This window comes from Rosa chinensis, chromosome 5 (genome assembly GCF_002994745.2).
Source record: "Rosa chinensis cultivar Old Blush chromosome 5, RchiOBHm-V2, whole genome shotgun sequence".
In the NCBI taxonomy this organism is placed as follows: domain Eukaryota; kingdom Viridiplantae; phylum Streptophyta; class Magnoliopsida; order Rosales; family Rosaceae; genus Rosa; species Rosa chinensis.
This window is the reverse complement of record NC_037092.1, coordinates 33,323,900-33,335,882: the sequence shown is the minus strand read 5'-3', so window position 1 is coordinate 33,335,882 and position 11,983 is coordinate 33,323,900. Positions and strand designations below refer to the sequence as shown.

At 39.3% G+C, this 11,983-nt stretch overlaps 1 protein-coding gene across 12 annotated transcripts; it reads right to left on the bottom strand.

Moving 5' to 3' along the window:
* Positions 1–673: 673 nt before the first annotated feature.
* Positions 674–11,471, bottom strand: LOC112166918. Of its 12 annotated transcripts, none has more exons than XR_005810916.1 (9): positions 11,091–11,471; positions 10,074–10,191; positions 9,476–9,874; positions 9,183–9,332; positions 3,027–3,229; positions 2,787–2,893; positions 2,471–2,527; positions 2,137–2,161; positions 1,865–2,055 (listed from the first exon to the last, which is right to left on the bottom strand). XR_005810916.1 is itself a non-coding variant. In XM_040519708.1 (5 exons), the coding sequence occupies exons 2-5, from the start codon at positions 4,256–4,258 to the stop codon at positions 1,906–1,908; spliced, it is 423 nt and encodes a 140-aa protein (XP_040375642.1). In that variant the 5' UTR covers positions 4,259–4,559; positions 4,647–5,866; the 3' UTR covers positions 1,788–1,905. The 12 variants fall into 12 exon arrangements, 3 of the variants coding, with proteins under 3 accessions (XP_040375642.1, XP_040375640.1, XP_040375641.1); XR_005810914.1 differs by lacking the exon at positions 2,787–2,893 and having other exon boundaries at positions 11,091–11,185; positions 11,259–11,471; XR_005810913.1 differs by lacking the exon at positions 2,787–2,893.
* Positions 11,472–11,983: the final 512 nt, after the last annotated feature.

Here is an 11,983-nt window from a genome sequence, read left to right as displayed (position 1 = left end):
TTGATTTTTTAACTTGTTGGTTTTGATAGGTATACATTTCTACATAACCAATGAATATGGTAGACAACACTAGTAGACATATAAACATTTCGTGCGAGCTGATAAATAAAAAAAGTCTGATGGTAAATCTGACTTCATCCACGTATTCATAGCATAGTAATAGACATGATATGAAATAATCGGTCTCGTTTGTCGTCGTTTCGGTCTCGGTCAATGCACTTAATCTTCTTTTATAGTCATTTACCAAAATATCTTTTTCGCAAATTTGGCCGTAATAATTCTTTCTCAAATCCGATTTTTGTGCCCTTTGAAACCACAGGCTCATATAGACGAGCTCCATCTACCAATGTGAAAAGTTGCAACTCAAAATCTTGTTTAATTGAATGGACAACATAATTTCTCATATATCTGTCTACATGGTGATATTGAAACTACAACTTTTTGTCGTCTGAGTTGATATACAACAATAGAATTTTCCCATTTCTATTGTTTTCTGTTTGATCCAACAACACACTTTTGGCTTTGAGTGGGTTGTTGGATGGTTGTTCAGATGACACAATTACTGTTTATTAGGTAATCTGAAAATCGAATCAAATCTGAAAAATCATTCTGTATTGTTCATTAGGTAATCTGGAAATCCAGAAAATGTCATTTCATCAAACTGGAAAATCATTCAATATATTACACAACCTACTATGCATCAATTCAATACAACCCCATCCATGAAACAAAAGACATGATCGATAAAGGCAACGCAGCAAACATCACAGTATCGAGCATGTAAAGCAAAAAACTAGTACCTATAGCTTCCTAAACTGGGTTATATAGGTGATGCATGTCCAAAAGAAGATATATATATATATATATATATATATATATATATATATAAAAGAGTTAGGCACTAGCTTTCTTGAAATTGGGCAACATATTGTGCCCACTCGGCCTGAACCTTATCAATATCATTTTGTGTGTACATGTTACTTCCCTTGCTGTCCCACTGCAAGAACAGAAAATATGAAAGTTAATATTAGTTGGAATGTAAGCCATTTTGAAGAACTGAAATACATTAGCATATATTACCTTAGCACTCCACTCTTGGTTCTTGTCCTCCACTATGTCCTTCATGTAATGCATAATCCAAAACCCACAGGTTTTATCACCTTGCTGCTCCGGAATGCCCTGCAACATATAAAAATGTCAAGGACCAGCCAAAAAGTTGTGGAATGATCATAATGCACTACACCAAAAAATGAATCAGACGACAGTTTTTCACTGTCGTCTGATAAGGCACGTTGATGTTGTCTATCTCAATGCCGTCTGATGTGTTAATCAGACAATAGGAGGTAACTGTCGTCTGAGGAAATTTTGCACAATAGCAACGACTTACATGACTATTGTCTGAACATATACACCAGAAAGAACAACAGCGATGAGTATCTTAACTCTTGTGCAAATCAATTTCAGACAACAGATGCTAGAAGAGAGAAACTTGTGAAGAACAATCAGAAAACATTGGCTTGTAAATAAACTGTTGTCTGAATGAAGCTTCTACATTAGATGACTAGCTATTTTCTATTGCCTGGATTTAAACAAGACAACAGAAAATTGAAGAAAGCATTGTCTGTTTGTATTTGATACTTCATGTTTCTTAAAAATCTATTGTTTGAGTTTTTATTGGACAATGGTTTTGATGTAGTCTTGTTATGCTGAAATGGCTCCAACAACAGTTTTTATCCATTTAGTTGTGTTTAACTACCTTGGACAATTGTTTTTACTTAATTGAAAGCGGTATGAAAGTGACTGATATTTTACTAAAAGTAACTTTGATACATAAACTAAACTCAAATAGATCCAACAAAGACAATTTCATAAAGCATTAATCTATTTCATTAGCTTAACAAGCTTTCAAGTTTCATAAGATTTACATGATGATAAATAAGAAAACAATTTGCTGGGTGTTCCAAGCTTGATCTCCCAATGATTGCATAGGGTTACTTTGGCACTATTCCAGTGTTCAACATTTCCTCCACTCTGTTGTATCTCCCAACATCGCACCTAAACAAAGGCATATCAACAGTCATTTCCTAAATCCAATTATTCTTTCTGCCAAGCAAAATTGAAAACACAAATATCTACCAATTCCGATGCCTTGATATGAGATCTGCAGCAAGAAAATAAATTACAATAAGAACTATAAAGTATAGACATCACCAAAATGACCCTATACTAGCAAGCAGATCAATCATGCTGGACCTCACTACCAATCTTTGTATATATGGTCATATTAACTAAATGCATCTGGGTTCTAACGTTTTGGGGATTAATGCAAAATCAGATCAGGGTGAAGCATGAGTATTAGAAAATAAAGTTTTCGTAACTAGCTAGACATTTCATCAGCCCACTTGGACATTAGCTGTTTGTTATTTAAAGCCTTCATTCCATTGGTATTTCTGAACCAAAAAGCCCTTACCTTGACACAGAGATACTCTTCATGATGCGATGTCTTCATAAAATAGGAAATCAGGATCTACAATATGCACAAAATAAGGAATATTAATGCACAAATCAAATGAACATATACTGTGGATCTTATTAGCAATATTCTCTTCAGAATTTGTCATCTTCTATTTCTTTTTATTTCCAGGCATGAATAGATAATAAGCTCCAAATGAAAAAGATAACCTAAAATGCAAACAATGAAGCACACCACTTACCAATACATGCCTGAGTTTTTCCACAGTAACAACTCTAAAGAAGCCCAAGAATACAACAATTACATTACTTACCAAATTCTGTAGAAATCATATGGAATCTGATTCCATTGTGGTTGGCTAACTTTGTGGATTTGCATAATGATCATCAAAAAAGAGATAACGCTAAACTATCAGCCTACCTAGAAAATACACACAACAGAAGGACGCGTAACAAAGATGGTACTTTAATCATAAAACTCATAATAAGACAGATGTCACATGATTCAATGTGGTTGAAAAGGAACTAAGTGAGCGGTAAAGTAGGTGACATACTTGATAAAACATAAATGAAACTCCTGCATTGAAGTTGTAACTCGATAGAACAACTTTATTCAGCAATATCATGCTGCACGATGAAATGCAATATGCTGTCCCAGACAACAGAGGTCCAAATTTCTTTGCAAACCCATGTCTATGCTTTTCATTTCCGTCACTTGGACTAAAAGAGATGGTGTCACCATGCCCTGCTCAATTCCCTATGAACAACCTGCTTGAAGAGCCACAAAGCTTGCATATCATGCCCCTTTCACACTAGTACTATACTTAATCATGTATTTAATTTACAGTCGATCATTTCATCAATTCAAATACAGAGTGGAGATTACGAGTCCACCTATAGACAAAATGTTTAAGAACCACAAAGCTTGCCAATTGATATTCTCCTTTCACTATATAACTACAATTATAGTGGGCAATTTTATCAACTAAACTACATTTTATCAATTTTATTAACAAAAGTTGCATAAATTCCGCCCAACTAGCAATATAAAATCCCTTTTGGTTTGAAGCTCCCAGTATATGAAGGAAATGGCAACATAAAACAAAATATTTTGTACAAGTTTATTAAAAAATGAAAAGAACAAATCCATAGTTCTATAGGCCAGTGAAGAAACTTACATTAATTATGATATGTTGCAGCTACACCAGTTTGAAACATGAGGGCACCAAGCAAGCCACATAGCCTTGTACACAAGATGACATTAGGGGAAAAAACAAAAGACTAATGTGAAGTATGAATGTTATTTGTCATAATGTCATCAATGCATATATCAAGCACGACAAATTAGCCTCAACTCAAGAATTAAATGCCTTGTGCCTTAAAGGACAAGCTTAGACCCTCTATCAATAAAGTACACAGATAAGATGTAGTAAAAAAAGGAATAAATCATAAGGAAAGGATAGTAACTACCAGCTTCACAGCGGTAGTAATCAGTGAGAAATCAGAAACTTTCCACAACACACCAAAGGTGCCTTGGAATCACTCCAAGTCAACCAATGCTTCACACACAAGAAGAAACCATCAAGAAATTTCACAAGCAACTTATCTTTCAAAGCTAACAACTTGGCTCTTTTCATAGAGCCATTGATACGTGAATCATTCAAAGAACCAAATTAATGCATCTAAGAATTCTAAAAGACACGAGTTATGACAGTTAATACATCAAACATCAAGGCATGAAGAGATTCAAAAGACAATAACCTGAAATTGTATATGTGAATTGCATTTCTTACACCCTGAAGAACAGACCTCTTAATTATATAGTGTTTAGTAACTGAAAAAACTTCTTGAATAAAATATGAACTTGGCTCCCGCATCACTTTGAAAAAAATATAAAATAAGGTGGTTTCGCTGTTGCCGACCTCTCGAGTTGGTTATCAGCGCACGTCGGTGACATTGATGATGTAGGGGTGCCCAAATCAAATTGGTGCCAAAATCGATTGAGGTATCCAAAATAGATTGGAAGCCACAATATCTGGGACCAGAGCGTTTTGGTGTCCAAAGAAATTCGAGAAAACAGCTTGGCTCTGTTGCAATGGATTCAGTGTTAGCGTGAGTCATAGCTTAACATTAGGAATAGAATATATTATAATTATATCGTAGTTAGTACTTACCTTTTCTGTGTGTGGTAGATAATAGAGACGTAAGTCAATTGTATTCCTGTAATCCTCTTTATATACCTCCACTGTGAGATGAATAAGATTATCAGAAAATTCATTCTCTCAACCTTGTTCTATTTGACTTGGTATCAGAGCAAAGATCCGCAAAGGACTTTGTCTTTTTTTTCTTCTTCTTCAGTCTTCTCTCAATACGAGGAAGACAGTTGACTTGGAACCTTCTGTGGGTTAGACGACGTCGTTCTCCAACTATTGGAAGACGTCATCCTTCTTCTCCGTCAACTTCACTTCAGTGACTATTGGCTTCGCCTTCAGCCCAAGGCCGTCATTGCTCCTTTAATCCAGTCGGCCTCGTCTTCAAGACCGTTGTCGCTCCTCTTGCCGAGTCGGCTTCGTCTTCTGCTCGAGACCGCCCCCGCTCCTCTCATCAATCCAGATCGGCGCCATCCTCTCTTGATCCAGCCCGGCGTCGTTCTTGGTTACCAGCCCAGAATCGTCCCTCTCTTGCTGTCCAGATCGGCGTCGACGTCTTCTGCAGTCAAGGCGGGGCATACACAACGTGCGCCGCACCAGTTAGAGGTCCCGTCCGATCGCCGTCATCTTTTCAGAACAGGGTTCGTCAGTTCCCGGCGACACCGCAAAGCACCCAGATCGTCGGCTTCATCTGTGAAGATTGCCGTCCTCATCCTTCGGATCGCGTCGCTCCATCTCTCGCGTTGCTTCACCGTCCTCATCCTTGGGGTCGCACTCAGCCTGGTCTCTTCAGTGCGCCGTCCAATCGGTCAATTTGGTCAGCCTAGTCAACACACCTCAGCTCGGTCAACTGAGTCAGCCTAACTCGGTCAACCCATCAGCCCAGTCAACTCCCACAGGTCTCAAAAAAAAAATCTGTTATTATTTTTGGAGCCTTCTGTTCTTCTTATTTCCGCTGCATACTTTGGGATTTGTGTGTTTTTTTGCAATTGTATTATTGCAATGGGTGGTGGTGACAATGACGGTCAGAGTTCCAAGATCCATGAGGTCCAGAAGGTTGAGGTTTCTGTCCCACAAGGCTGGAAACTGAACGGATACCCTAAAAAGAAGGGTTATCATCCTACAGCCTCTATAGCTGGTCGTGGTAAGATTGGTATGGTTTTAAAGGTTTCTAACTTTGTTGGTTCTGATACATGGATTATTGATTCTGGTGCCTCCGATCATATGACTTATGATAAATCATATTTTACTGAATTGTCTTCCCCACCAGTGTCCTATGTAACCAATGCCAATGGTGAGGCTTTTCCTGTGTTAGGGTCAGGGTCAGTTCGTATTACTCCTACTTTAGAACTTCATAATGTCTTATATGTGCCTGACTTGTCTCATCTTCTGATATTAGTTCCTCAGTTGAATACTGAGTCTCAATGCTCCGTAACCTTTTATCCTATGTATGTGATTTTTCAGGATCTTCTCACCAGGGAGGTAATTGGTCGGGGGTATCTGAGGGGCAGGTTGTTCCATCTAGATCAGACATACGCAGGGGAGAAACCAGGTGCACAGTCCTGCGCCGCTTTGACTTCGAGTTCTGATAATTTAAGTGAAATTTGGTTATGGCATCATCATTTAGGGCATCCCTCTTTTAGTCTCATGAGAAAAACCATGCCTACTTTGTTTATTGGTGTGGATGAGTCTGTCTTACATTGTGAAACATGTGTTTTGGCCAAAAGTCATCGTGCTACTTATTCTCCTAGTATTTCTAATAAGAGTGTTATTCATTTTGAGTTGATTCATTCTGATATTTGGGGACCTTCTAGAGAGCCTACTGTATCGGGTATGAGATATTTTGTGTTGTTTATTGATGATTGTACGAGATTGTCATGGGTTGCTCTTCTTAAAACCAAAGATGAAGTATTTCCAGCTTTTCAAACCTTTCGCACTCTTGTTCAAACCCAATACCATAGCACCATTAAAGTTCTTCGTTCGGACAATGGGGGAGAATATGTTAATCATGTTTTCCAAGAGTTTTTTAAAACCCATGGGATTGTTCACCAAACTACATGTCTACAAACACCAGAACAAAATGGAGTGTCCGAAAGGAAAAACCGTCATTTACTTGATATGGCTCGTGCCCTTCTTTTCAGTGCTCATATGCCTAAGTATCTTTGGGGTGATGCTGTATATGCTTCCTCCCATCTTATCAATCGTCTTCCATCTAGTGTCCTTCAGGGAAAAATTCCCTTTGAGGTTCTTGCATCTCATGTCTCCTTACCTTCATTTCATAACCTTCCAGCTCGTGTCTTTGGTTATGTTGCTTTTGTCCATGTTCTAAAAACCAGAGGTCTAAGTTGGATGCCCGGGCACTTAAGTGTGTGTTTGTTGGCTACGGAGGTTATCAGAAAGTACTATGTCACTATGGATGTTACTTTCTTTGAAGACATGAGTTATTTTTCCTCTTCAGATACATCTCTTCAGGGGGAGAATTCATTTTTTGAAGAGCTGTATCATGGAGAGGGGGAGGAATCAGAAGGAGGAGAAGAAGTCACACAGGCAGGAGGTATTTTGACGGATCCAGTTGAGACCATCAGCTCGTCACCTCTAGAAGCAGAAGCTGCAGACATCCAGACACCAGTTTCAATCACTGAAACTACTGAAAATGAAGTTGAAGATGCAACTGCCCCTCCTTCCATCACTTCTACCCCTGACCCACAACTTCCTGGTACTAAAGATCACCCATTTGAGGTATGTCCACCCACTGGTACTAGCAGTAGTGAGTCTAATGTTGAGCAATATGTGTTACCAAATAGGACCACTCGAGGTCAATCAGCCAAAAGATATGAACCTACTCTTACTGCCAAATCAAAATACCCAGTAGCCAATTATATGTCCACTAGGAGGTTGTCTAAGTCATATGAATCATTTGTGAATCAAATATCTGCTGTATCAGTACCTAACAGAGTGCAGGATGCATTGGGGGATCCAAAGTGGAGGAAGGCAATGGAGGAAGAGATGGAGGCGTTGCAGAAGAACAATACTTGGCAACTTGTGCCTCCACCACAAGACAAGAAGGCTGTAGGTTATCGTTGGGTGTTTACCGTGAAACATAATGCAGATGGATCAGTGAATCGGTACAAAGCACGCCTTGTAGCAATGGGGTTTACTCAGACGTATGGTATAGACTACGATGAAACGTTTGCTCCTGTTGCCAAGATGAACACTATTCGGGTTCTGCTCTCGTTTGCTGCTAGTTTAAACTAGCCGCTCCGACAGTTTCATGTCAAGAATGCATTTCTTCATGGTGAGTTAGCTGAGGAAGTTTACATGAGCCTTCCACCTAGGTATGTAGTTGCTTCTCCTGGTGATTTTGTATGCAAATTGAGAAAGTCTTTGTATGGTCTCAAACAGTCGCCTCATGCTTGGTTTGGGAGATTTTCACAGTTCATGCGGAAGGTTGGTTACAAACAGAGCAACTCAGATCATACCTTGTTCCTCAAGCATCAATAAGGGAAGGTAACAGCTCTAATTATTTATGTGGATGATATGGTAATCACCGGCAATGATACTGTTGAGGTGGATAGACTACAGAGACAGCTAGCCTCTGAATTTGAGATGAAGGACTTGGGTGAACTTAAGTACTTCTTAGGAATTGAGGTAGCCAGGGGGAGAGAAGGGATCTACTTGTGCCAGAGGAAGTACGTTCTTGACTTGCTAACAGAGACAGGTTTGTTGGATTGCAGACCTATTGATACTCCTATTGAGCATAATCATTGTTTGGCCGAGTATCCAGATCAGGTACCTACTGATCGACCTCGCTATCAGAGGTTAGTTGGGCGCTTGATTTATTTGGCTCATATTAGACCAGATGTTGCATATGCAGTGAGTGTGGTGAGTCAGTTCATGCATAACCCGAGTGAGAGTCACATGGATGCTGTTATGAGAATTTTAAAGTATCTGAAGTCAGCTCCAGGAAGGGGAGTACTGTTTTCTAAACACAACAACATCCTTGAGGTTTGTGGCTTTACAGATGCAGATTGGGCTGGAAATATTACAGACAGAAGGTCGACATCAGGTTACTTTACCTTTGTGGGAGGTAATTTGGTTACATGGAAAAGTAAGAAACCAAAAGTTGTGGCACGATCTAGTGCTGAGGCTGAGTATATAGGTATGGCTCACGGAGTGTGTGAATTGTTGTGGCTGAGGAATCTGTTACGTGATCTGGGATTCAAACTCAAAAGTACTATCCAGTTGTATTGTGACAACAAGGCAGCCATTGACATATCACAGAATCCAATACAACATGATCGTACTAAGCATGCGGAGGTTGATCGTTACTTTATAAAGGAGAAGGTAGATGCCAAAATTATTAGCTTTCCTTTTGTTCCAACTGAAGAGCAACTTGTAGATATACTTACCAAAGGAGTTTCCAGGAAGGTGTTTATGACTCACTAAGCAAGTTGGGCATGGTTGATGTGTATGCGCCAACTTGAGGGGGAGTGTTAGCGTGAGTCATAGCTTAACATTAGGAACAGAATATATTGTAATTATATCGTAGTTAGTACTTACCTTTTCTGTGTGTGGTAGATAATAGAGACGTAAGTCAATTGTATTCCTGTAATCCTCTGTTGATGCTCAAGTCCGGCGGTAGCCGACTCTTTGTTTAACGCGGATCCGGTGGGCGGACCACTACTTCGAGGATTAGATGACTTCTGTTTACTGTAACACGAGAGACAGGGCGTCAGAGGGAGACCGCGTTGGGCGGTCTTCACTTCTCTGATGCCTAAGTCAGTCACTGTATATGGGCAATATAACAATAAATAAGTAGTAATTGCGTAATTAATGAGGAGAGAGGAGAGAACCTTTTATAGGTGAGGAAGAGGTTGATCTTCTTCTTGTTTCCGATGTGGGACTAATGTGCTTCGATTCCCAGCGTCTGGAGCTTCTGATGCCATCTTGATGCGGCGCATAGCGGCGTGTCAGCGGAGATCTGGGGGCGATCCAGGGCTCGAGCGGTAGCCCGCCTGGCCGTGCCTTCGCAGGTTACCCCCTTGGCGGGAGTCGATACCTCTGGCGGTACCATGAGCGTGGCTCATTATAGCTAATTATGCTCGTTCTGGCACATGTAGGTACATGATAATTATTTCAAAGCTTTTGGTATTACTGCACTCCACCTTGCCATTTTGTCTTATAGCCTTTATTTTTATTTTTTTTAGAATAAGCCACAGCAATTTAGGGTGTTCTTCAAGTAGCTCAATGAACTGTTAATACACAAGTTCAATTAAACAAGGATTAGACAAGCAAACACTTCAATTGATCTTAGGAACACTACAACACAGACTCTAGCATCATTTATAGAAGACTCTATCTATACCAGTAAGTACTCTTAATCAAGAACTTTCTTCACTTACTATTCATGATTCACAGAAATCTAATAAAACCATAGGAAACTGAAAATACCTTTTGCAAAGTAACTGAGGTGTCCAGCTCAATAAGCACACCTGGGCCACATACAGCGCAGTCTTTGTCCCTGACAAACTTGATCACTTTCGTGTGGAGGCCTTCTGCACCATTATACCTACAAAAGATTCAATCTGATCACTTAAGTGCCTTTGTTTGATTAGATTATAACTACAAAGACAATGCAATTGTTCACTTTATTCTTCACATTGGTAGTTACATGACCTTAGCATGCAAGAAAACATTGGTAGTTACATGACCTTAGCATTTGATCATGAAAAAATATGGGGAATGTTGAAACCTAGTAACAATGACAAGATGCCTATGAGTCCCATATACTTACCACAGTAAGAGAATAAAAGAATGGGTCTTGATGCCTACAACTATGCAGAAAGTTGGCTTCTACAAATCATCCACAGAGGTAGCATAAAAGAGGTTGGAATGCAATGGTGAATCAAACATTTTCTCATTAGAATGGAATAACTAACTGCCTATATATGACACATACAGATTACGAAAACTTAGTGGGAATTGATTCCTTAGGGAGCATATCATCACTAAGCTTTCAAACTTGATTAGAAAACCACCGCCAAGCTTTTCTTATTTTTTTTTTGCTTTTCTTTGTCGGCACCTCCTCAAGCTTCTTTTCTTGTCGGCTACTGTGAATGTTTACAAAGGTGTTGATTTATCTAGATCATGATCAGCCCACCTCTTGGAATTAATATTCAAATTCAAATATATGCAAGGTGAGAATCTAGAGCTTCACAATCAATCTATATATTGCCGAACATCATAATACCATCACAGGGAAGATAATTGAAATTTGAAAACTAATCATCAATCTGAAAAATAATACAAAGACATAGCTACCAGCAAAAACTCATCCAACCCAGTAAAACCCAAAATCCCGATTCAAAAAAGAAATAAACTTTCCATGAAAATTTGGCAACCAATTCAACCCAATAATCATAATCAAAGATGACTCAAAACCCAGAAGAAGTCTGAGCATAATCTTACCTTGAGCAGAAGAATCTGAGGCCGTAGTGAATGAAACAACTAGCAGACAGGGGTGCACGCCCATATTTCCCACCAAGGCACCAAACTTTGCAACCCTGCAGAAACCCCAAAAGGAAGGATGACGTTGATGTTTAAGAAAATACGGAGTGACGATGAAAGAGTACTTACGCGACGATCAACTTCGATTTCAACTTCAAGCCTTCTGGAAAATCGGCCCCAATTTCTTCTTCTTCTTCTTCAAATTAATCCCACAAATTTTGGATCTAGGATCTGTCGGACCTTCCTCTAGATCAACTCGTCCTCTACTTCCTTCAATGGGTTCTTCTTGTAAAGAACTGATTGATCAACAATAACAATCAATGAACTCTAAACAAAATTGGATGAATGATCTCTCCATTATTGAAATAAGAGCTGGCCTTTAAATAGCCATTCAACAACCCTAACAGAAAAGAGAAATTACAGCCCACGATCAGCATGGTTAAATGCTTGTGGTAAATGCAACTGGAACAAGTCAAAAAACCCTAACTACAACCCTAGAGACTAGGGCTTTATTCAAACCGAAACAGAATAACCCTAAAAACAAGCAACTAACTTAACAATCCCTCCCTTAAACTAACTGCAGTCATGCAGTTAGTTTACATCAGGCACTTCACATACTCCAAGTTGCATACGAAATCTTTGAAAGACCTCCAATTTCAACGGCTTTGTCAACACATCTGCAACCTGATCACGTGTTCCACAGTGAACCATTTCAATGACTCCTTTTTTAGTAAGATCTCTCAGGAAGTGAAACCGCACATCGATGTGCTTACTCCGACCGTGCATGACTGGATTTTTAGACAGCTTGATAGCAGAGCTATTATCACACATTATCGTTGTACAACCTTCTTGTG

Coding starts and splice junctions, on each gene's coding strand:
- LOC112166918 (XM_040519706.1), bottom strand. CDS start 4,593: ATGACTCACGCTAACACTGAATCCATTGCAACAGAGCCAAGCTGTTTT. Junction 3,218..4,394: donor GCTGATAACCAACTCGAGAG/GTCGGCAACAGC, acceptor GGAATTGAGCAG/GGCATGGTGACACCATCTCT. Junction 2,056..2,470: donor AAGAGTATCTCTGTGTCAAG/GTAAGGGCTTTT, acceptor GCCTTTGTTTAG/GTGCGATGTTGGGAGATACA.